We start from the raw sequence: 27,065 nt of genomic DNA, 5'->3' as shown, positions 1-27,065 counted from the left end.
ATAGTAACCCTGGCTGGAGGTGTTAGAAAGGGTTTTATTCTATAGAGGGAACCTAGTTTCTTGTTTACTGTTTTTATGGTGTTATTAATGTGAGGTTCAAAAGACAAGTTATTATCTATTAGTACCCCAAGTAGTTTGGTGGTTGGTTCGGGAGGTATTATAGTTCCGTTATTTGAAGTAATAGTAAAGTTAAGTGGGGAGGTTCTGCGGGTGGGGGTAAATAGTAGCATTTTTGGTATTTTGGGATTAAGGATAAGACGTTTTTGTAGGAGCCAGTTTTCAACTGTACTAAAGGTCATTTGGGTTAGTGACTGAAGTTCTGATTGAGAAGCAGCAGCGCATATGAGTGTGGAGTCGTCAGCGTATTGGATGCAGTCAGCTTGAGGAATTACAGAATGAAGGTCATTTGTAAAGATGGAGAAGAGTAATGGGCCTAATATAGATCCTTGCGGGACCCCTAGAACAACTGGGAGGTGGGAAGATAAAGTATTTTCCCATAGTACAGCCTGTTGCCTGTTATGTAGGTATGATTGGAACCACTGTATAGTATGGTTGTCCAATGACAGGTTTTTGAGTGTGTCTATAAGCAGGTGGTGATTCACCATGTCAAATGCTTTGGACAGGTCAATAAAAAGAGCTGAGGATAGAGTATCATTATTACGATTACTGTTAATATGGTTAGTGAAGGATAAGAGAGCAGAGGTGGTGCTATGAAACGGTCTAAAGCCATGTTGACAGGGTGCTAATAAATTGTGATCAAGTAGATAGGTTAACAGTTGTATGTGTATACATTTCTCCATTATTTTTGCCAAAGGAGATAGAATAGCTATGGGCCTATAACTGGACAACTCCTTGGAATTACCACCCTTATGCAGGGGAATAATGTGAGAGACTTTCCAGATTAGGGGAATAGTTCCTTCAGAAATAGTTTTGTTAATGAGGATGGATATGGGGTAGGCTATGACATTAGCAGCTTTTTGCAGGTATTCTGCAGGTAATTGATCAGCAGAGAGTGTAGTGGGGTTTAAGTTTCTGTATGAGGTTACAGATGAGTGAAGTGGGCACTGGCTGAAAGTGAAATTGATGAGAATTATTGGTAGAGGTTGCGGCAGAGCATGGGGTGCTAGGGGATAGCTGGTTGGCTAGGGATTGTATAGTTTCAGTGAAAAAAGTATTAAATGAGTCAGCTATTTGGATGGGATTGTTGTGATCAGAGCCAGAGGGAGAGGGAGTATACTTGAGCATCCAGGCTGTAGGAGGTTATTGATACCTCGCCAGAATTTTGGGGGATTTTTTTGGTTGGTTTGTTGTAGTTGGTAGTAGTAGTTTCTTTTATCGGCTAATATGGCTTTTTTTGTTTCATTTCTTAGCTGTCTGAATTGCAGGTGGTCTGAGGGGCTTTTTGTTGAGTGCCATTTGGCCCATAGTTTATTTCTTTGGAGGATTTTTTGTTTGGTAGTTTTGGTAAGCCATGGTGCTGATTTGGTTCTAATTCTAACTTTGCGTAATTGGGCATGGCTGTCTAAAATGGTTAGAAATTTAGAGTTAAAGTATTTCACGGCATTATCTATTGGGAGGTATTTCAGGGGTGACCAGTCACAGATGCCTAGTTCAGCTTGAAAGTGAGCAGGGTTAACATTTTTGGTAGTGCGAATAGTTCTACAGATGGTTGAGTTTAGGATGTCAGTTTTTGTTCTGATTAAATAGGTAAGCAAATGGTCACTTATGTCCTCAGGGAGGGTGCCTGTTTTATAGTTTAGTTGGGACGTATTAGTGATTATCCAGTCAAGGGTACTAGTTTTGTTGTTAGTTTTATTGGTGCGGGTTGGGTATGTTATAGTTTGGGTAAAACCATATAAGTTGATATGATTAGAAGGCTGCTCAGATATACAGGAGTTCCAGTTAATGTTAAAATCTCCAAGTCTAATGGTTTCTTGGGGGTAGTTACTTGAGAGCCAGCTGAAGATAGCCTCTAATGTGTTGATGTTATTGCCTGGGGGAAGATAGACACACGATAGATATATGGCTTTGCTTTTGTTAAGCTGAATCTTAGTTAGAAGAATTTCTGCTTTGTTGCAAAGTGGAGGTTTGGAGTCTAACAAGGTAATTTGTGAATACTCTTGGAGTACTGGATAGACCAAATGGTAATGCAGGGAACTGATAGCATGATCCAGACACAGAAAACCTTAAGAAACATCTGAAGCCTGAATATATAAGAAAGCAGTTATAAGTGTCTTTTAAATCTAAGGTCACCAGAAAACTCAAATGGAGAATGAAATGTAATAGGTTGTGAAGGGATGACATTTTGAACTTGAATACCATCACAAACAGGTTTAAAAAGGAACTGGCCTCCTTGAATTTTCTTTCTTTAGTACCAGAAACATTCTTGAATAAAACCCTTCTCCTTGCTGAAGAGCACTTCTACTACCCCCTGTGACAGCAGGTGCTGAATGGCAGAAGGGAAAAGGGGAGTTTGATCTGCTGGACTGGAAGGAATCCATGAAAAGGAGGGAGAGACATTCACTGACATCTCTAACCTTGATGAATTAGAACCCATAACCCTGAAATGTTTGTTGCTAAAGAGAAAAATGGATGTTCAGACTTTCAGGTAGAATTAAAGGTTTGCCAGATTGGGAAAGGGAAAGAGAGTTTTGCAGATAGTCATTCAGACAAATTAGACATTTTTTTGAATGTCTTTGCTATTGTCTTTTAAACATTTGCTTACCAGCATCTTGTTTTTGTTTTTGTTTTTTTTTTTTTTTTTGAAAAACAATGTAAGGGTAGCATTAAACCCCTTGACTAAATTGGAGAAGGAAGTCTGAAAAATCCAGGAAATTCCTTGAATCAGCTTACCTCTTTCATCACACTTTCTAAGGGCTTCTGGAGCAGATGATCCAAAAATATCTCTCTGTTAAAGGAAGAATTCAAAATTTCAATGATGACATCCTCAGGAAGGTTTTGAGTTCACAACCAGGCAAACCTCCTCAAAACAGTTCCAGTGGTAGCAGCCATGCAAATGGAATCTGCAGTCATAAGCACATTTTAATCTATGGGTAGCCACTTGAGGCACACAATCAATTAGATTACTCAAAATATTTTACTTAGAAGAGGAAACAGATGCCACAATATACCCCATATCCTCCAAAGGTGCAAGCTTAAACTTTTAATATATGAGCTTGACAGCTGAGAATTCTAAAAATATGTGTTTGAAAAAAATGCACATTTGTTCAAATATTTCAAAAGCTTTCCCATCCTTATCAGAAAGTGAAAAACTGGTGTTAAACAGATGTATTTATTTTTAATTATTGCTTTTGTTTCCCAGGAAAGTCCAACTGGGTGAAAAGGCTTTTTCATCAGAGGCCTGGCGAGAGAAGGTGCATAAAAAACATTGAATTATGAAAAATTTAAAGATACAATCAGACTTAGACAGCCTATGGTCAAACAGGATTATACAATGTGCATGCAGCTAAATTAACATGAGGTTAGTAAACAAAAGGCATGCATACAGATAAACATGACAGATAATATATGAGATTTAAGTTGCAGCCAGGCTCAGTGTAAGTTAAAAACAGTATTTATGTAAAGATTTATGGTACAGGATATATTATATCACAATATAGCTCAGATAGCATAGTGCAGAAGTTAAATATTGTTAGAGTAGTAGGTAAAGAAGTAATGAATGAAGTCCAAGTAAGGAAAGTGAGTCTATTGTATGATTAAAGAAGTGGGAAGAATATTGTTAGATTAGAAGGTTGGAGGTGGGGAGGTAGAGGAGGTGAAAAGGAGGATGGAGGAAGAAGAATCTGAGTAGAGATTTGAGATGGATAAAATAGTGATCATGTGACTGGGAGGGGCATAGGCAGAGCCATGAGTTTTACATGAGTCTTTAGGAGAGTTTTGAACGATGTTAGTGAATAGTGTTGTTTAAGAATGAGAAGGATATTCCACATGTTTGATACTTGTTTGGAGTAGAGGGAGTCACCTGCAGAGTTGTTAGACATAGATGGAAGCAGTAAGAGTTTATTTCTGGGGCACAAAGACCCAGAAGGGTTATAGTGGTGACTGATATGAGTGAGGACAGGGCAGTTTGGGGGTTATTTAAGAGATGGTGGATGGTTATGAGATGTGAGTAAGTAAGCTAATGTGACAGTTTGAGACAATTCAATTGCCTGAGAGTAAGGCAGCAATGTTTCCTGCGAAGGTGACTGACAGTAAAGTTAACAGTTTTGTTGCAACATTTTTAGCTTGTGCAGCTGAGTGACTTGTAAGTTAGCAAATATTGTTTAGAAGTAAAAGAGTACGGGCAGCAGGACGGTCAAAGCAGTATTTTTCCTGCAGTTATAGTAACATATGGTTTGATTCTGTACAGGGGATTTACTTTATGATGAGGTTTTTGACTGTATTTTAAATGTGGTAGTTAATTTCAGATTGTCATCTATGAAGACACATAGATGTTTAGAGGTTTGAATGAGTTCAGGTTTTGTGTGGACAAAGGAAGTTATAGAGAAAGCAGTTTTTGAAATTTAAATTGTTTGGGGAGAAGAGGATAAATTTGATTTTCTTTGGGATGAAGAATAGCTGTGAAGTGGAAAGCTATGATTTTACCAAGGTGAATGATGTTTAGTAGTAGCTGCGTTCACCAGAGAAATAACTGCTGGGTCTAATATAGGAATAGTATATAAAAACATATAAGCTTGAGGAGCGTTATGCAGTCTACCTGCTTTATTGGAAGCTGCACGCTGGCTGTCAGGCAAGTTACAGGCTGTTGCAAAAATATTCTTCAGTGTTGAAAGAATGGGTGCAATTGGTCTACAATTGTAATAAATCATAACCCTTCTTCGGAAACAGTGGAATGTCATGTTCCCACTAAAACAACTACTTTTTCTAGACATAGTTTCCAAAAAGGGAATCCTTCAAAGGGACTAGCAGAAGGCACAATTTCCTCAGAATGTGAATCAAAAGCAAGGAGAAAATACAGAAGTTGTCCCTTAACAATCATTTTGTGGTTCAAAATCTTGAATCTCTAAAGAACATGAAGAATCTCTTTTTCACTTGCCAAAAACAACTGAACTAAACCCTGAGCTAAGTCTAATAAACCACTCATGTCCAGAGTAACTGAGATGGGGAAGACATATTAAGGTTTTGCTTCTTTTTGACAGGAATTTCTCGAGAAGCAGATCCACTTTTGCCAGGCAAAACTTCCTTGGGTACATTATAGCCATTTTGGCTCAGCAAAGATTGATTCCCTGCTCCTTCTCTTAGGACCAGTAAGAGTGGTTCTCCCTTCACCTCAATGGCACCCCCAGTAGCTGCAAAAGACATGTCTAATCCCCAGTCCATGGTAGCTATAAGGACTTCACCAGAGAATGTCAGGGAAAAAGATGAATGGTCTGAAGAACCAGAAATTGCCACAACAAATGTACTCATCTGTAGCCAAGGTGCCTTAGCAAACTGCTGTTGCCACAAAGGCTGATAATATGTTTCTTCTTTTTGTGTTTGGTAGAAGGAAGAACTGAGCAACCAGTATGTTGTTCCATGGTAAAGCCAGAAAGATGCCGGATTCCCAGGGAAGTCTGCCAACATTAGTAGGTAAAACAAGTAAGTAATAAAAAGTCACTTTTCCACCAAAAATCTCATGAAAAAGTACTTAAAACACGTATTCACAGAAAAAGTAATTTTAAATTAGTTTTAACAACTTTTTCCACAAAAGTAAAAAGTAATGCTCCTGCTTAAGTTACTAAAAATTAGGTGGCAGTCAATAAAACACTTTTTCATAGCCTACAGTTTATAATTTCACAGAAGAAGTTCAGTTCCTATCATAACAAAAAACTGCACCAGTATGTAAAATCTCAAGGACAAGTAACCACAAATAGAGCATGCTGAGATTTGCACCAAGATGAGTATATTTATTTAAATAAACACCAATAAAAAACAGTAGACAGGTTGTTAAGCGCTTTCATTCCAACCATAAGGAACTTCATCAGAACCATATTTGAATGTTTAAAAATGTAAAAACAGTGATGTAATCACAGTACCACCAACAGAAATCTTTGGCCAATAAAAACAAGCAGTCAAAAAAATTCACATTAAAAATGCATGAGAAAAATGTGTATATGAAACCTAAGATTAAACATGTATTTGTAATACCATAAAATATATATATAAATGATAACTGTGTAAAAATATGCTAAGAAATAAGTCCTAAATTTTGCTAGCTTTTAGTGCTAAAATACCGTTAAGAACAATTTTATCATTCAGTCTTGGAGACTGTGTTAAATTTAATCTAATTTGCCAAAAATTTTGCGGGATTCCAATTTAGATCTCTGAAGCGGTCTACTATGTTTTATTGGTGTTCATTTAAATAAATATACTTTACTTGGTGTGACTCTCAGCATGTTTGGTTTCTATCATAAAGGTAAAGCTTGGAAGTTTTTTTTTCTCTGAACGGAACTTAATCTGTTGGCAATGGAAAGTATTAGCCGATCTTCGATCTTTGAAAGCCAGCAAAAAGAAGTGCTCTTCAGCTGCAGAAAAGCTCTGAAGGGCTTGACATGCAAACCACTCTCTTTCTTGAGATGATTAATGGTTTGGGTGCATGGCAGGAACCCTTCAAGCTTTGTTAGCTAGTCAGCTGTTCTACCCCTAGCAGGATATAACCCATATGGCTTGGGCTACTACGACAGTGATCATCAGAATGAAAATCCTGTGTTCCCTCATGAATGAATGATTCTAAAAGCTTGAAAGCTTTTAGAAACTTGGTACAGTGGTAGCATTGTTGCCTCACAGCAAGAGGTTCTCCTGCTCGATTCTCGGCTGGAGTGCCTTCTGTGTGGAGTCTGCATGTCCTCCCCGCAGTTGAGTGGCCTCCAAAAGACATGCGTGAATGGGCGTGCCTTCGTTGAAGGTTGGGTGTCGGGCTGGCAACTCGGCACCATAAAAATCGACTGCCAATCATTAGCGGACCGAAGTTCCGCTGTGGCGACCCCTAACCAGGAAAAGCCGAAAAGACAAACAACTATGTCATACTTTTTTAGAGTGCGTGTGTGAGTGTGTATGTGTCTGCCTGTCACTCTGTCTGTCTGTATGTGTGTGTGGCAGTACAAATTGTATTGCAACCTTGTGAATATAAGTCAGATACTGTTCTGTGTTGGCTATTGGATTTCATAAGGGCTATACTGTTGGTGTAGGGTACAGCTAAGTTGAAAACACTGTTCCATATACTGTTGAAGTTTAAGGATCATGCAGACAGCTGAGTTATTATGTCAGAATTGTTTTGAACCAAGACTTGATGGAGGGTGATAAATCTACAACAAAGTGCAGTACTGGAATGTCCTTAGAGATTGCTCTTTTGTGACTTTTTTCCACTTTAAGATTTTACTAGATGAATGCATGAGGTGAAAATGTGACTAAATTATATAACGGGTTTTCTTTTAATACAAGATTAAATACTGAGTTGAAGGTGAAAATTATATCATTAACTAAATTTGTTTAGGAATATGTAAAGATTGAATATGGATTTAATATGAATAACAGTGTTTTTTTTTTAAATGACATAGGATTAAGCAAGCCTAAAATGTCTGAAATCATGGGAGGCATTTGTGATGTTGATTGAACCAAGGCTGTGTGTCCATCCATTTATGACATTCTCAGTGCCACTTAATGTCATTACATAGTAGGTTTTCCTCTGAATTTACTCTCAGTCATACCATTAAGGATGTATGCACAACACTATAGTCTATGAATATAACAATGTTATTATTGTATTGCATGTTATTACCTTATAGCTTATTATTAAAAGTTATTACACAATTTTTGTATATTTATGGACACTGTTCTACTCTGCAAGAGGAAGACAAAGAGCTAGGCATTTTAATCCCCCCTTCCCCCCACTGAATCGTACCATGCTAAGTAAGCATTAATTTCCCAAGACAGTCTGAAAGCTAGGGTGCATTGCTAGGGGCACAGACTCTAGAAATCTACAGCTAGTCATAAAGAATACCAGCAAAGCCTTATTTGAAATAATCTGCAGAATATCGGAGACCACGTTGAGAAGGAGACATTCCTGCATTTAGTTGTCAGTTTATAGTGTAGGGATACAAATGTGATAAGGCATATGAGGGACATAGATTGTGAAGAAAAGCTCAAAGCAGTGGGACTGTACTAATGACAGGAGTAAAAAAAGAAGGAAAAGAGAAAGTCTATGAAAGTATCACATTATCAGAGTTCAGGATTCTGTCATAACAGTGAAAATAAAAAGTGCCTAGGAATGAGAAGACATGGCGGGCAGCTGGAAAAGGGAAGATTTCAGATCAATATCTGGAAAAATTACTTCCCAAACAGGATGCAGGGAACCTGAGTTACATTGTACATTTGGATGACTGAGAAAGTGTAGAGCTACATAGGTATTTAATTCTTTATGGCCTACAAGACTTTAATCAACAAAATTGTAAACTTCAGGTGTGTCCTAAAGTAAGCAAATACACCACAACAACAGTGCCAGTATGTCCTGCGACAAGGATCATCATACGTTTTGAGCATTTTAATAAAAGCAATAGTCCACACACATAGTTCATATAAATGTTTCTGGCTTCCTTTCAGTGAAGTAAGTATGTGAGCTATGTTGCCCCAACTGACTTATACAGAAAAATATAGATATCAAATGTATATAGCCTGTCCCCCAATTCTACCTTTTTACAGTGTTGCATTACTGTCTGATAACATTATTTTCACTTTTGTTTGTGGTATTCATCTCAGGTTCATAAATTTGCAAGTGGACGACCTTAATCCCAAAGACTTTTTGGGAGGAAAGACACAGTTTTGGAAAAGATCACAATGCTAATACTGTTCTTCACATTGTAACAGATTTAATTTACCACTCAGTAAATGAAGGCAACCTAAACTCAGCCATTTTCATTGGCCATTCCAAAACCTTTGATCTTATTGACCATAAATTTCTAATCAAATAATTGTCTCTCTACAGTCTCAGCTCTACCAGACTAAATTAGTTTAATGAATATCTAAACAACAGGCTTTTAAAATTACCACCCTCATGCCCACTCCCACTTCTACCATGTTTTATATAACTCTCCTACGACCATTTGCACCTCCCTCAATTCTACTCTGGCTGACACATACCAAGCATGTGTAAAGAAAGACCAAAAGGTAAAATTAAATTGTTTGTTTGTCTTTTCCCAGTTAGGGGTCACCACATCGGAACTCCAGTCCGCTAATGATTGGCAGTAGATTTTTATGGTGCCGAGTCGCCAGCCCGACTCCCAACCTTCAGCGAAGGCATGCCCATTCACGTATGTCTTTCGGAGGTCACTTAACCGCGGGGAGGACATGCAGACTCCACACAGAAGGCACTCCAGCTGAGAATCGAACAAGAGAACCTCTTGCTGTGAGGCAACAATGCTACCGCTGTACCAAAGGTAAAATTAAATTACTAAAACAAATTCTGTGTTTTTTCTGAGCTCACAAATGCCTTAAATTTTGAAAGTCTGACTGGAAGCTCAGAGATCCCAGTGGTAACATAATTAAACTAGGTCATATTATTAAATATCTGGGTATCTGCCTAGACCTGTTACGCCACTCACATTCACATCCTTATTAACAAAATTAATATCTTTACTTCACATATGCCGTACAATCTCCAATCTGCTAGCTAAACAGGACAGAGTAATGTATGGAAAAGGATTGCCTGTGCCAATATTTGTATACCCTCTTCCAATCATTGGCTCTGTTTCTACCAAAAATGCTCAAAAATTTCAAACTATGCAGACCTGTCTTTGTCATTCATTATTGATGCTGGCAAAAAGAGACCTCATTGTCCTGAAATAATTGCCACTACAGATATTTGTTTCTTCAGACTAACTTTACATTTTTAAGTTTTAATGTAGCATTTATGGTTTGTGAGATACTACCATTCATTTAAAGCATAGTTTCAAAACATATTTTCCAGAAATATTTCCTGTACAATACGTGAATATTCCCTTCCAATCATTGTCTATTCTCTACCAAAAATACTCAAAATGTTCAAACTATGTAGAACAGTCTCTGTCATTTCATTACTGATGCTGGCAAAAAGATACCTCATTGTCCTCCAATAAATCAACTAGTCTATTTCCCCATTTCCATTTGAATTGTTCAACACATTGATATATGAATTTACAATATCATCTTCTTAGACTAGTATAAGACCTCATGACCTCATGTCACCTACTAATGTTAAGGAATATTCCAGATCTCTTAAATTGTTTGATTCTTGTCTTTCTCTCTCTCTTTTTTTCTCACTGTCTCTTTAGTTACTCCCTTCACCTCTTTAGTATTTGCTGGTATAACTTTTTCCGTCCTATGTCCATCCATGTGGAACTCCTTGCTGACCACAGCTTGTACTCTCCCCACTCTTGCATCCTTTCCTAATCATCTCCAGTCTCACCTAACACACCAGTCTAAATGCAAATGTTTCAGTTCAGTAACCTAACAGTTTTATGTACCTTAAAATTACACATATGTGTCCCCTTATTGGGCATAGAGCTTGGTCAAATGTCTGCCAAATGATCTTTCATATACAGCTTGTGTTTAGTAACTATTTCTATAATTGTATTACACTAAGATTTTTATATTTGTTGTATTTTTCTGCATTGTTGCGAATAGGTTGTGACTGAATATGGGCTACAGTGATCCAGTCAACCTACCTGCTAAAGAAATAAATAAATAAAATCCAATTAAACTGACTGCTTATAGTACCAGTTAAGAATAGTTGCAACATTTGCTCATCTGTATGGATATAAGAAAATAAAATGAGAAACAGGTTATTGTATGGCAGGCTTTGAAGCTCTGCATAAAGATGAACAAAGCATCAAAGACCTGTATCATCTAGCAGCTAAGTATGAGAGATTCTAATTTTTTGTTTGCAAATATCATTAAAAAACATAAGCATTATGTCAATATTTCTGTAAATATACCCAAAACAAAAATATGTATATGTAACTTCTGCATAATTATTAGACAGCTGGCAGACAGATAATCAATTTTACTTTCGATTACATAGGTCTAATTAGTAAAGCTAGTGTGAAATAATAGTTGTGGAAATATTCAAAATAAGCATACTATTGAGATTACAATTTGGAGTTTTGAAATAATTGCCACTATAAAGATTTGTTTCTTCAAAATAACTTTGCATTTTTAAGTTTTAATGCAGCATTTATGGTTTGTGAGATATTAGCATTGGTATGAGGAATAGTTTCAAAACACATTTTCCAGAAATATTTCATGGCTCAGCAGACATTTGCTTTAAAGGTTTTCATGCATCAAATACTGTATTTATACATTGCTGCTTAGAGCTTAGCTAGATAACTTTCTTGAGATAAGTAAAAAAGAGACTGGTAAAGTATAAGTGCAATTATTACGACCGTCTGCAATACTCGGGTAGAGTTTATTCAGCAAAACTCTTCCATGTGTATCTAATTATGTTTGAAAGTAAGTATTCCTTTTCTTTTTATAACATCTCTTCTATGAGAAAGTGTTTCATAACCACAAGGACAAATAGTACAATCTTATAATATATAAACAACAATGTAGATCAGTTGTGGGAAAATACACTGAAATATTATGATTAAAACATTAAAATGCATTGATAATAAAGAACTCAGTCTCTGAATAACCAACCAGACTTTCTTGCATCTACTTTTTCTTATCAAAGCTGGGCTCACCAAAGCCAAACCTGCCAACTACATTATCTCACCACCTCATTGCACTATTTTAATAACTAAACTAGCAATAGCTATTTTAAAGCATTTTAGCAAGGGAAGGGTATGCCACCCTGTATCTAATGTGAGAGATATACCCTCAGAGGTAATATTTTTAGAGAGCAGTGGTGTGAGCAGAGTCCTTACACTGGAGGTGGGGGCCGCAAACCTCTCAACCTGTTAGAGCAAAAAGTCTGGGCAAAGCCTAAAATGATGGGGGGACAAATAGGGACAGATTTTAAATACTGTTCTTACAAACTTAGAAAATTGATAGCATAATAGGTTTTGCATTAGCATGAATTTTCTGAAGGATGTGGAGTCTTAAACTCAAATGTCTGTCATTATTTAATGACTTCAATCCTCAGCTCTTTGCCAGAAAAGTACAGATTTTAGGAGGAACACACCAAAAATATGAGGCAAAAATCTGGACATTCTGCAAAAATCTGTACAGCTGAGAGGTATGGTGGGGGTACTGCTCCTCTACTCTATCAGAAAACAAAATGATCATTTGTGGTATATCATATACTCCCCCCCTCCTTTTTTTTTCTAGATCTTGGATTTCCTGGCAAGTTTAAAAGTATGTAAGACATTAGTCAACTCTTGCAAATTCAGCCACATTCTATAAATGTAATTGTCAACAATAGTGAAAATGACCATGATTAAGAAATAGGCCTCATTGTCTGCAGCTCCTATCATATCGCTAATTAAAGTTAAGTCAGTCTAAAATGCCACTGGTAAGAGATCTGGATATTAATGCTTTATTAAGGTGACTACACAGAGAAGAAACAGCTGAAGAATGCCAAAAATAATGCCAGGTATCAGCCTCATATTGTAAACAGGTAAAAAGCTAGAATCTTAAGGAGAGAAATGTTAGATGGGGTAAAATATGTATTTTGATTATTGTAATATAAACTGAGTGCAAAATAACTTAGAGAAAGAAAGAAATTGAACAAATTTCCTTCATCTCTTAGACAAGTTCATCTGATAAGGTCTTAGAATGGGTAAATAGATTGCTAATGGATGACAATATGAATATTTTATATAGTTTAGATACTAGGTATGGTCCAAACAAACTGCCTCACAACAGTCCAAACAACTGGTTTGGGTAAAAAAAGATTTATGTTTGAGGCAAATGAGACTGATTTATTAAAAACTTGCAAAGCTGTTTCTTTATGAGATACCAAAGGCCGATTTGATATTTTAACTGAACATAATATTAAAAAGCATGCCATGTTGCTTGCACAAACTATGACCTACAAAATCACATTAAAAGAAATTTCAGTCTAATTTGTTAAAAAAATAAATAAAAGAATGTTCGAGACACTGCACAAAACTGAAACAAGAGACTGCAGATAGAAGTGAAAGCTGTTAAAACTTTTAGGTCATTCAAAAATGCCTTGTTTTTATTCACTTTAAGACAGAACCAAAATATGAAGTAATCAAACAGATGCAGCTTCACATTTTTACTTTTGGTCTTTGACACTGACTGTAATGGCACACCTGAGTGAAATTGTCCAGTAACTTGATTTGCAGGTCAGAGTGGCTAATACTGGATTGCAGAAGCAGCATATCATCCGTATACATTATTTATTTAAGATTCAGTAATTCTAAGCGGAGATCATTAACAAAGAAAGAAAAGAAGCGGACCTAACACAGACCCCTGTGAGACACCTGTATTAAGGTTAACAGCAACAGAAGATGAAACATTGCTATGGACTTTGTTCTGTCTTTTGAATAGTTACAAAACCAGATATCTCCAAAGTTGAATCTTTTGAGTTTGTTGAGAAGAATGGTATGGTTGACCATTTCAAAAGCCCTTGTCATGTCAACAAAGAACCCTGCTGTAATAAGTCCCTCATTCAGATTGCAATAAATGGTATTGGTAGCCATTACCAGGCAGTCAAGATAATGAAAGCATTGTGAAAGCCATGCTGTGCATCACATTACAGCCATAGCTGTAAATGCACTTAAGTAGTTGTCTGAGTAACAGTTTTTCAAATATTTTGGTAATAGTGCATAGGGTAGAAATAGGTCTATAATCCTTCAACCCATTAGGAGAAGTGACATTTGGTAGAGGGATTATAACTGCATGCTTGAATGCTGGTGGGACAGTGCCTGAGGTGAGAGAGAGGTTATAGATATGAGTGGGGGGGGTTAGAGATTTTTTTCATTTGCAAGCCTTAGGAATGAAGATTGCTAGATTTAGACCATTAATTGCTGAGTTTGAGAAGTAAGGACTTTGTCTGTTTTTCTGAAATTTCAGAGAAATTAAAGTTTCTGCATAAGAGGCTAGAGTGTATATAGTTAAGAGGATGAAGGTTCTCGCTCTGCATTGGTGAGAGAGTAATTTGTTGAAATGGCTTTAGTAATGCCTGTTATGGTGGACTGGAAAAAGTGTTCATAATCGTTAGCAAATGTAGAATGATTCAATGTTATTGGCTTATTTTTGGTAGCTGAAGAGTTATTTAATGTCCATGTTAAGTGTTTTATTTCTTTCTAAAATTGATTGGGTCTAGACCAGTTTGCTTCTTGTTTCTATCTGAGGTAAATGGCTTTTGCAGTATTTGTTGCTACTTTTGCTTTTTTCCATAAACTCAGAAAATTGTGGTGTAGCTCTGTATTGTTTGGTTTTATTTATTTATTTATTTATTTATTTATTTATTGATTGACATTTTATTACCGGGAAAGTCCACTGAGCCACAGTAAGCACATTTTCAGTGGAGGCCCAGGGAGAAAAGCTCCAGGTTAAAAACAGAAATTTAAATTCAATTTCCAAAAATATTTAGAAGTTACATAAAAAATTCCAAAAATATTCAACAATTTAAGAGGAAAGAGAAAAAAAATAACATGAGCAAATATACAGAAATAGATAAAAGTGATATGACAGTACCCTAACAGCAGACTTACACAAGGTCAAAGTGCAAATAATAATTTCATGGCACAGTACAATGCAGATTATAGGAAACACAGTTAGTATGTAATTAAAGGCCTCGCTTAGTGTGAAACAACTTGAGTAGCCACTATAGCACCCTTATAGTGTCATCCTTGGTAAGATCTGACCATAAAGTGATCACCTTTGAAGTCACCATCTCCCCTGACCCTCCCATTGCCAGGGTCAAACAAAAAAATGTTCTAAAGCTGACAACAAACTCCTGAGAGCAGGTATAAGCAGCTTCTTAGCCACCATCCCTTTAGTAGTAACTAGCACTAATGTCTAAACCTACACTAAAAAACTATATGAGCACCTACATAGCTGTATGGACTCAGCAATACCTGACAGGACCAAATCATCTTCCTCAAGGAAGAGTAAACCTGTCTGTTGAACAACAGCAATAAACAAACTCTAATAAAAAGAAAAAAAATTGCTGTCCAGGACCAAGAAGGAGCAGGTGCCAAGCTGGAAGCAATCTCTCCTTTGTCTGGACAAGCAAATAAGGTCACTGGTGAAATCCTCTAAGGCTACCTTCGAGTCCAGATTGGCCACATCCACTAAAGACAATCACAAGGCCTTCTTCACATATGTCTGCAGTCTGAAAGGTAGCACCCAAATCTGTTCTGAACTGGTAGGCATTAACACCACATACACAAATGCCATAGATGTAGCCAACCTACTGGCAGGCAGGTTCAGTGAAAACTTCACCCCCTTGTCCCCTTCATCAGTAAACCAGGACATCACCAGCACCCCCCCTTCCCCTCATCACCAAGGAGCAGGTGTTTAATGCCCTCTCAAAGGCAAAAAATACAGTCTCCATGGGACCCATTAACATACATGGCTGTATCCTACATGAACTCAGCCATGAGCTGTCAGCTCCATTAGGCATCCTATTCAACCAAAGCCTGAGCAACAGCTTCATCCCAGCCAAATACAGGACAACCACTGTGATCCCTCTACACAAAGGTGGAGTGTCCACTGACCCAGGCAATTATAGGCCCATCAGCCTAACTAGCCTGATCTGCAAAGCCATGGAATACATTATCATGGACCTTATAAACAAGGACATTGGCAACCTCCAAACGCTTGACCCCACACAGTTTGGTTTTGTCAAAGGGAGATCATACCTGTTAAACCTGGTCATCTTCTTCAAAACAGTCACCAAAGCCATGGACGAGGGGACCTAGCCAAAGCCTTCGACACTATTTCCCATTTAGGCATAACAGATAAACTCTCCCAGCTAGGCATCAACCCATATGTTACCAGATTAGTAGCTAATTGGCTCACTGATGGAACCCATTCAGTCAAAATAGGGGAAACCACCTCTAGTAGTAGACCAGTAACGAGCAGTGTACCCCAAGGATTGGTCTTGGGGCCTCTACTGTTTGAGATATACTTTTCTGAGGTGCAAGCCAAAACCAGTGGTCTGTGGCTGACCAAGTTTACAGATGATTGCAAGCTGGATGCTGTCTTAAATTCCCCTAGTGATGTAAACATCCTCCAAGAGATCCTTACCCAAACAAATGACTGGTGTCAAAGGCATGGCCTCAAACTGAATGCCAAGAAATGCATCATTACCCCCTTTGGGGAAAATGGAGTCCCCACTAATTATCACATTAATAACAATGTACTAAGCACACAATCAGTCATGAGGGACTTGGGCAGCCAGGTTGATAGCAACCTGACTTTTGACCACCATGTTGCCTCCATTGTACGGAAGGCTTTCTACATGGCCCACCTCATAAGTAAGGGTATTTCATCCAGGAACAAGGAGGTCATAACATCCCTGTACTTCTCCCTTATCAGACCCATTTTTGAGTACAATGCCCCCTTCAGCGTGTACCTTGTCAAACACATACAGTAGCTGGAGAGACCACAGAGGTTCCTGACCAGGAAAATCCAGGGTCTTAAACACCTGGCCTATACCTTTAGGCTAAAAGCCCTGTCCCTCTACTCAGTCTCGTACAGACTGTTCAGAGGTGACCTGTGTCTGGTATACAAGGCCATCTCAAACCCAGCCTTGATGGAGTTGCTGCATATCCATAAGTCAAACTCCACTCACGCAACCCACACGCAAGGCCTCAACCTGGTCTGTGACATTAATAGAACTTGTCAGCAGGATATATTTCTGTCCCAAAGACTCCCCCATCTATGGAATAGACTCCCTCTCCATGTCAACCATAGTACCTCTCTAGCCCTCTTTAAGAGGAACCTGGATGACTGGATGGGAAACAGAAAATACACCCCTGGGATCCCACCTGTGTCCCTGCTGGACAGAGGAAACAGGTGCTGACTTTGTGGGAACGTGGGCAAAATTCTTGGCTAGGTTTATAAGGGCCTCAGGGCCAATATCATATATCAATATCAGGGCCTAGTATCATCCTCTGAACCCGTGAACCTAAGATGTGTATATGCAACATAAGGAGGAAGGCATGAGAAGAATAATTGCTAATAGAATAGTGCAGAGGGATGGAAGAGGGAGAAGGAGGAAAAATGAAGAAAGGGAGACAGGGGAAGGAATAGTAAGTCAGGTGGACAGTAAGTATAAGAGATAGAGACAGGAGAGGAGGAGGATGTATAAAGCAGAGTGAAAGCTGAAGAGAGGGAAAGAGAACAGGGGCTAGAGAGATTATGAGACAGCAAAAGAATGAAAAGCTTTCATAGGAAGTATCTGGAAAGAATGCTGGAATATAATTAGATAGGATCAGTTGGTAGGCTAAGTAATGGCAGAGGAAGAAATAGAGCAATTACTCATCCAGCTGGAGAGGAGATGATTGTGCAGTGCAGTTTTGAAGTTGAGGGCTTTGTTGTAGTCAGATATAGGAAGGTAGATTATTCCATATTCTGACAATGTTCCAAGAGTATAAGACCTGGCCTGCAGTTAATTTAGGCTTATGGACTCAAATAAGATGTAGTTGTTCAGATCGCAGAGGTCTGATGGGATTGTAAAGGGTGAATAGGGAGCTAAGTGCAGGGCAATCTTGTGGATTATAAATAATTTTAAGTGTAATAGTGAGCTGGAGGAGTAAAAGTGGGAGAATTCAAGCCATTGTAATTTTTTTTGGCAATACAGTGATGAGTATGATAGCAAGAGTTTCTAGCAAATTTAGCTATCTTGTTATAGAAAGTTTCTAATTTTGATTTCAAGGAAGACTGCAGGTAGGTTAGAATAGGTGCACCATAGGTTCAAGTGGGTAATAGGTAGGATAATGTTAATACTTGTTTAGTATGGAGAAAGGAACCTGTTGTGCCTATAAAGCAACCCTTGCTTTTTATGGGTCTTACTTATATTATTATGGATGTGTAGACAGAATTTGATGTTTTTATTGATTATTACTCCTAACAATTTAGTGTGGATTGCTAGCTCAATTTGTGTAGAGTTAAGAGAGAAAATATTGATGTCAGCTTTGTTCAAAGGAGAATTTCTCTTGGGTGTGAAGATCATTAGTTTAGTGTTTTGGGATTTAAAGAAAGGTGATTATTATGAAGCCAAGCTTCCAGAGTGGAGAATGCCGCTTGTGTATATTGTTGTAATAAATCAGTATTCGGTGCAGAGCAGACTATATTAGAGTCACCTGCATACTGGAGTAGAGAGCCCTACTGAATGACTTGGTGGAGATTGTTGATAAAAAATATTAAATAGTAGAGGGCCTGAAATTGAACCATGGGGTACACCTGTAAGGTTGTGAAGATAAGGGAAAATGAAATTTTGCCATTTTACAGCACATTCTCTAGATAATTTTTGAACCAATTGAGAGACTGGAAAGATAAACCTATACTTGAGAGCTGAGAGAGGAGGATAGAGTGAGAGATGGTGTCAAATGCTTTTGATAGGTCTAAGAAAAGGGCAAATACAATGTTTCCTGAGTCGCATGCTTTATTGATCATGCCCAAGAAGGATATTAGTGCAATGGATGTGCTGTGAGCAGGGTGAAACCTTTGCTGTGTTGGGGAGGATTTTGTTTTCTAGAAGGTAGCCTAAGAGTTGTTTTTGCACACATTTTTCTAGGATTTTAGAAATGGGGGAAAGAATAGCAATGGGTCGGAAGTTGGAGATATCAGATAATGGACCACCTTTGTGATGAGACAAGATGATTGCTTTTTTCCAGAGGCAAGGGGCATAGGATTCATGGACAGATCTGTTAATCATAATGTTAATGGGATAGGCCACTGCATCAGCAGCAATTTTAACAAACTTGACAGGAATTCTATCAGCAGAGTTTGAGCAGGGTTTTACTTTCAGGAGGAGTTTTCTGATGAAAGAGGTGGGAATGGGTGAGAGATTGAATACTGGTTGGGGAGACTGTTGAGTGCAGTTAGGAGGGAGGGTGTTCATATTAGGAGTATCATGGTTCAAAGTATTTGAGGTATGATGACATTTTTGAGGTGAAGAGTTTTGCAAGGGAGAAGGGGAAGAAGAGGCTTTAAAATAGTATTATTTGGGAGAGGTAAGGAAAACGTAGCAGTAATGTTTGCAATAGTGTTGATAAAGTAAAAGTTAAAGGTGCTAGCTATTTCTTCAGGAGACATGTCAATGGAGAGAAAAGAGATAGGATTACTGTTTGTGGAATGATGCCAGACATATTTAGAGAATACTATAGTGGCAGGAAGAGAGGATAGTGTGTTGGACAGGAAGTGAAGTGGAGGAAACAGGGGAGGGTGATTGGCTGTTGGTCACAAGGGAGTGGCTGCGAGAATATAAAAGTAATGAAAGTGGGGGTAGGTGGGAATGGGGGTAGGATAGGGAAGCAGAGTGAGCCCGAGCATAACGAGGGTGAACAGAGTGGCACTAAACATGGTTTCAGCAAAGTATCAGAAAAACAGTCAGCGATCTGTTCCAGATAGCTATTTTGGCAAGGTAAGCTTATCTAAGACCTCCCTTTACAAGCTTTTTTGTGGAAGATCAATCTGGGAGTATGGAGCAAGTTCCCAAGATATTACATACTTTTATTAGTCCCTTTATTAGTTTTGATTTTAGTTTGTTTAGGATCCCTTTTCTTGTTCCTCCAGGCTGTCTCATGTTTATATCTCCTGTCTATTAGACCTATATAAATTAAGTAGATTTGAACTTTCTTTGTCCACAGTCATCCATAGGAAACTTGCTGCAAACTAATACATTTTTATACTGGCATTTAGCTCAGAAAATTAAGGCTATGAGCTGTTAATGACCTGTTTGCTATATTTGCATGTTTGATTCTTTTAGCCCCCATTTGCCTACTATGTGAGTCTGAGCACGTCACTTAGCCAGACAGTGCACAGGGGCAATTGAGAAACTGGCTAGGCTCCTCAATAGTCTTTTGGACCACATACCTAGTAACCACCTATGGACCTATAAAGCAAAATGCACACCTCCTTTGGTGGATGATCTAACTTACAGGGAGGTCATGAGTACCAGACAAAATATTGCAGATGATAGTGATTATATTTAAAAAGACAATAAATCACTGTACATTTTATCCAAGAAGTTGAAATGTTATTTATTTATTTAGATTTGTTGACCAGGGAAGTACAGTGATTTAATGTGGACCAATTTCAGCCACAGCCACAGCCAGGGAGTTACAGTAGAAATATGAGAATGTAGTACACATACCCCCATGGTGTAACTATAACATTTTCTATACATTTGCTCCATGAGGTCCATTTGCTCTTTTACACATGCAGTGACCAGTTTACAGTACTATGTACCACATAGGCAAGTGTGTAAGTCGTAGTCCTCCCAACCCAGCAACCACAGATCCTTACTATGAGGTCAAAAGGTTGATATTTAATACTCCTTTCCAACTTCCCCATGTCAGCTGCTCCAGCACCCAAAGTCTTTTGGGATGAAAGTAAGGGATTTATCCTACTGAGGCAGTGGAGCTGACTCTATCTCATGCTTTTTTGAAATCAAATGAGATACTGTTTTCCCAACAGACCAAAGCCTAGCAAGACTAAATGGTAGACAGACATCATCTCTATGAAAAGCTGTAATAAAGTAGGAAAAATGTAACTTTTCAGAAGGAAAATGCAGGATGTATGAGATAACTTTTATTAAAGCTTATTGAATTAAGAAAATGTAAGTTTTTTGATATAAAAGCAAAACGAGTTGCATTGTATGTTCCCTTTAATAAATATGTAACAGTCAAATGAAGTGTTATAAACAGTATACATAAAGTATAGATTTGTTGCCAATGATGTGTAGTGCCATTTGAAAGTGAAACAAAGTCTGCTCTGCATGCATCTGCAGTGCTTGCAGCCTATTATTGCTTAAAGATGTGAATCTAGTCAAAGGATATAACTTTATTTGGGACTCCCCTTCCCAGAAGTATGTAACTGTGAAAGCAATAAAATGTCTTCCAAACCATTCAGAACTGAAGCCAGCAGGAAATCCAGACCACCACTTATGTAAATATAGAGAGAAACTGTTAGCTGGAGAGTTGCTGCTGGACTATGCAAAGACAGACAGACAGACCTGTCAGACATTTGAAGTTTTTATACTGATCTTAAAAGTTAGTGCCAGACTGAATGCAATCTTTACCTAAAATTAGCTAGGTCTAGACTACCTGATTGAATTTGTTGTTTGTCATATGTCCATTGTCAACTGTTACTTTCAGTTTTTTTGTGCAAGATTATTCCTGTTTGCATACTTATTTTCAAGTAAAATTCTTTTTTTTAAGTAAAGAATTTTACTATTAGTTCTAAATATGTGGCTGATCATTTATTTTTTAGCCAAAAGATATGTTTATTACATTTTGAGTAATTGTTTATTTATTTATTTATTTATCTATTTATTTAATAACATTTTCTTATCAGGAAAGGTCTAATTGGGTAATAAATATCCATTTTCAGTGTAGGGCTAGCAAGAAAAGCTTCCGACAGATAACATATAAAAAAACAGTAGTAGAGATGTAATTAAAAAACAGCATACACACACACACACACACACACACACACACACACACACACACACACCCGTGATTTCACAGTAGAATACATAGGATACAAAAATGTAAGAGGAAACACCAGTGATAATAAAAAAATGACAATCATTATAGAAAAATGTATTAGAAGCATAATATACTATACTATAGAATTAAAAAATACAAAGAATGAGAATACATAAGTCCCTTTACTTTTTCCTAACCACATATCGAAGAGTGACTACTCAGAGGTAAATGCTGCCATTCAAATATTTAAAGGTTGGCTTACTTTAAGGGTAAACAGTGTGTTGTTGGTTTTGCCAGGTAGTCTGATTAATTACAGCATTACAATAAACTATGGAAAAAGAGTTGGAACTAGAGAGTTATCATTCACCTCATTTACCACACCTTTCTCAAACATAGTGTGTGTGTGTGTGTGTGTGTGTGTGTGTGTGTGTGTGTGTGTGTGTGTGTGTGTGTGTGTGTGTGTGTGTGTGTGTGTGTGTGTGTGTGTGTGTGTGTGTGTGTGTGTGTGTGTGTGTGTGTGTGTGTGTGTGTGTGTGTGTGTGTGTGTGTGTGTGTGTGTGTGTGTGTGTGTGTGTGTCTGTGTATACAAAATAATAAATAATTCTGGACAGGTTTTACTTACTGTGGATTAGAATACATTGGAAGTCATTGGGTTCAGTTCAAGGTGGGTGTGAGGCTGGGATTATAATACTGATCTGCTGTTGTACAGTGTAACACTTATTTAGGTTCGACAGGTGCAGTGGTTAGCATTGCCGCCTCACAGAACAAGGTTTTCTGGTTTGATTCTCGGCTGGGGTGCCTCCTGTGCGGAGTCTGTATATCCTCCCTGTGGTTGCGTGGGTTTCCTCCCACATCCCAAAGACATGCTGTATGTGGATTGGACACTCTAAATTGCCCCAAGGTGTGTGCCTTCTGTGGAAGGTTGGGTGCCGGGCTGGTAACTCAACACTGTAAAACTCCACTACCAATCATGAGTGGACAGGTGATCCACTGTGGTGACCCCTAACTGGGAAAAGCCGAAAGAAAAAGAAGGTGTTGACTGTTATTTGGGGAAACATTGTATATTCTCCATATGCCATTAAGGCCAAGCACCCCTTACATATTAATTGCATTGCAGCTGTTTGGATTGTAAATCATACCCTGACCATCACATACAGTTTCGTGACTGTGGTTTTGAAATGTGTACAATCATTCTTCACAGTCAGAAGCAGATAAGTTTGCTTGTTGTACAACAGCACCCTTTGAAACTCCCTCTTATAGCTATCATTAAGTACTATGTCATAAATAAGACAACTATCAAAATATAACTAACTGCTATCAGAAAATAAACACATTTAAGAAACATTTCTTTCATAATTTTGCTAGTTTTGTATTTATTTCTTTCATGATGTAATAGAAAAATATCCAAGATTCCTTGACTTCTCTGAGGATTGGTACTTTGCTTGCATATAGCTATTATATTTTAGACTAAAAGTAGTATGATTTTTATATAACTACAGAATTATCAGAAAATCCAGTTTCTATCATGTGCATCAGCCTTCTGACATGTTTTTTTCTCTTCTCATAGGATTAGATACTGCAAATATCACTGAAGCATCTGTCTTCCCAGATGAGAAGATTGTAAAGGAAGGCACAAATATTACTTTTTGCTGCATAATTCCAAAAGGAGCCAGAATTCAGCGTATGACATACGGCCAGAAAATATTCCCTGTCATATTCAAAAACAACAGAACTACAGCAATTAAAGTGCACAATGTTCCCATACCAAAAAATGGAAATAGTAACCTCATTTGCACTTGGACAATGAACAAAACTAGGACACATGATGGGACAGTTCTGTTTGTTGGAAGTAAGTCATTATTGCCATTTTAACCCAAAAATCTAAGTTGCATTTTCTGTCTTCAGAGAGTGTTTGGTTACCATAGCCATTTCATTAGACATCAGTCATAATTTTCTTTTCAGCACAGAAATATATCTTAATATGCAATGCAAATTCAGCAGATTTATTTTCTTTTGCTTAGCTAGCTGTTTATAATAATACAATATTTTGTGTGTTCATTTCAGAAAAGTAAAACTGTTATGAAATTAAAGTAATTAACAGTAATCATCAGTAGCAATGCCTTGATTCTGTTAATGACAATAGCTGCCATCATTAATCCTGACAACAAAGGCAACACTAACAGTAAGAGAAAAATATAAATTTCTGTCATTAAAATGTCCACTTTCGTGGCTTTTCTAAACAGGCGGCCATTGCTTCTTATGTTTCCATAGCCCTAAAATAAGCATTCTTGGCCCATCTTCGGTGTCCTGGTACATAAATGTGATTTTATTTTTGTTCAGCAACTTTTTAATGCTTCACTAAATAAACTCACCTTACTTCGTATCACAATTATTACCTCTTGCACTCTTCCATTACTTAAATATAATTTTATTGCAACATCTTAGTTGAGTCTCTGTTTAAATCAGTGGTCCATACTATGATCCTCTTTTTAGTTTCCTCTATTCTGGTAGTTTAAGGTAGAATATTTGATGGGAAATGTGCTCTGTAGCTCAGCTGGATCACTTTTCATTCTACCTATGCACATTATGATGTCTGACCTATGCAGAGTCACTGTTTTGCAAGTAAGTGACTTGTATGTGCTGTATGTGACTTGTTTTGCATGCATAGAGAGAGAGAGAGAGACCCCTCCCAAGTCATATACACCAGACACTTACATGTGCATCATCCACATTCTAGATCATAAAAAAATCAAAAAATGAATATTTAGTTCATAGCACATAATATTTGCTAAACACATATGGAAAGACAATCAAAATAAGCAGGAACTGCAGAGAAACTGTGATGCATAAACTTTGAAGCAAGTATTTACCTCTCACTGCAGTCACCAAATAGCCAGGGTCCAAATGGAGAGATGATAACATTGGCAAATAGAGGAGAGTAGTGTTACTGTAACTGAATTCATCCTCAAGTCTTGTCGTGTACCTTCACAAGGTGGACCCTGTTCTTTACAAAATACTGAATTCATCCTCAAGTCTTGTTGTGTACCTTCGCAAGGTGGACCCTGTTCTTTACAAAATACTGAATTCATCCTCAAGTCTTGTTGACCCTGTTCTTTACAAAATCTCACCAAGACAATAGTGACATATGAACTGTATTCATATATCATATATCATGGACAGAAGTAAGTAAAAAAATAAAAAAGACAGCTGGGTGCACATGTCACAGGAGAAGTACCCAATGCTGACAGGCACACAGGTACCAGGACTGGAAAAAATGACAGTGTAGAATCCTCAACACACCAAAACATTCCAACAGTGGAGTTAGGCCAGGTTGAGGGGGACAATGCCCCCCCCCCCGTGTAGAAGGAAGTAGTAGTTCTCAAAAATCAAAAAAACTGATGGGCAAAAAAGACCCATAAAGACTACAGAGCAGACTATTGAGGATAGGAAAAGACAGAAATTATGTATTGTTACTATTATGCAAAAAAAAAAAAACAGAATCTACACATGAAGATATACAGAAAAATTAAGAAAATTACTTGCACAAGAAAAAACGTCAAAAAGTTTCAAATGCAAACCCATGCTCATTAATACAACAGATTTGTGAAAAGCATTATATAGCCCAGGAAACACTGAGCCATCTGGAAAAAAGCAAATGAGGAAGTGTGAATATATTTATTTATTTGTCATTGTTAACCAGGTTAGTCCAACTGAGCCAGTGGCTTGTTTTCAGTGGATACCCTAGGAGAAAGTTCCAGACAGTTATAACAAAGTAACAAAAAAGAAAAACATCTGGCAATGAAGTTTTATGGAAACATTACAATAATCTGCTTTACATGACAACATTAGAAATTTGCAAAATGCATTCAAATGAAATTACACAAACATTACAATAATGTGCAATACATGCAGTACAAAAGTTAGACTTTTTTTAAATCTACAAAAAGAGAAAGAGATGCAAATGAGATAGGATACTTGCAATAGATGGGTGTTAAAGGTGTGAGAGGTAGTAAGGTGGTAAGATGGGATTTAAGTAGGATCATTGCAGTGACAAGTGCTGGCATTTAGAAGAAAAGTTTTAAGTTCGTATTTCAAGAGATTCATGTTAAAAATGATTCAGATGTTAGGGGGAGTTTGTTCCATGACTGGAAAATACTATATTTGTAAAGAAGTTGCTTTTCTTTGGTTTATAGGTGACCAGAAGGAGCTGGTCAGAGCTGCAGAGAGTTCTGGGAGGTGTATAATGTGATATGAGTGAGGATAGAGCAGTACAGGAAAGGGGTTTTAAGAGTAGAGTAAGAGTAATATGCAGCTGGGGGTGAAGCACGTCCTGGAGGAAGTCAAGCCACTGAAGTTGTTTTAGTGCACGGCAGTGATGAAATCTGTAGGGTTGGTTACTAGCAAATCTTGTAACACTATAGTATGATTGACAGAGATTAGTCGGAAGGATAGATTGCAGATGTGAAAAAATATAAAGTATAAAATATAAAATATAAAGAACAAAATCTAGATATTTTTGATAAGTATAAAAAAGAAATATGGACATGGGAAAGAGAGATCTGATATGGTACAATATTTATGCAAAGGAGAAAGCACCCAGATAAGGACAATTTCACAATATACAAAAACAAAAACAAAAAAAAACAGAAATAGGGGATGCAGAACAGAAGATTAGTAAAATAGAAGTTAAAAATAGAAGCTGAAGTTATGGAATACCGTGAAATGAAGGATTTAGTGTATAAAGTCTAACACAGGTTATATCACAGCATGATGGAACAATGAGTCTCCCATGTCAGCAGAAACAAGAGGAGCAGGAAACACCTGAAGAAGAAATATGGGCATGAGAAAGAAAGAGATTTAATATGGTGCAATATTTATACAAAGGAGAAAGCAAAAATAAATAATGCAAAAAGAGCAGCACCATAGATATTTGTAGAGAAATAGGTAAATGCATCTAGATATGGACATTTTTAAAATACAAAAAATAAGAAAACAAAGAGGGAAAGTAGAAAAGAGGATTAGTAATGGGGAAGTTAAAATAAAAATTGAGGTACTGGATTACCTGCGAAGCGATGGATTTAGTGTAGAAAAGCTAACTCTGATAACACAATAGCAGGATAGAAAAAATAATCCTCAAATTAAGGAGAAACCAGTGGAGTGGGACAAATCTGATCAGTTTCTATATGAAGATACTCTTATACAGACATAAAAAATACCTTACTATTAACACTAAACATTTTCTAGCACAGACTTTCCTTCTCCCAACCTTACTTTATACAGCCCATATTCTCACCAATATTCAATCCAATCTAGTATCTAAACTTGAAACCACCTCTCTCTCAGCACTGCATAGCTTTAGAAAACCTATAGGTTCATAGGTTCATAGGTTCATAGGTTGGTACTAGGCTATCAGCCCTAGGGCCTATACAAGCCTAGCCATAACAATTCCCTGGCTAT

The 27,065-nt window shown here is 37.4% G+C and overlaps 1 protein-coding gene across 2 annotated transcripts in view; it reads left to right on the top strand.

Moving 5' to 3' along the window:
• The window catches only part of OSMR (oncostatin M receptor), a 1,030,877-nt gene that overhangs the window by 175,331 nt on the left and 828,481 nt on the right, over window positions 1-27,065 (top strand). For both annotated transcript variants that reach the window (XM_044069885.1, XR_006364564.1), the window contains exon 5: window positions 23,176-23,457. In XM_044069885.1, the coding sequence (XP_043925820.1) occupies window positions 23,176-23,457 (282 nt within the window). The remainder of the gene's footprint in view (window positions 1-23,175; window positions 23,458-27,065) is intronic.

Source organism: Protopterus annectens, chromosome 1.part0 (genome assembly GCF_019279795.1).
Source record: "Protopterus annectens isolate FY-2018-M chromosome 1.part0, PAN1.0, whole genome shotgun sequence".
NCBI classification, from domain to species: Eukaryota; Metazoa; Chordata; order Ceratodontiformes; family Protopteridae; genus Protopterus; species Protopterus annectens.
The sequence above is the reverse complement of the archived record's forward strand: the minus strand, read 5'-3'. Positions and strand labels throughout refer to the sequence as shown.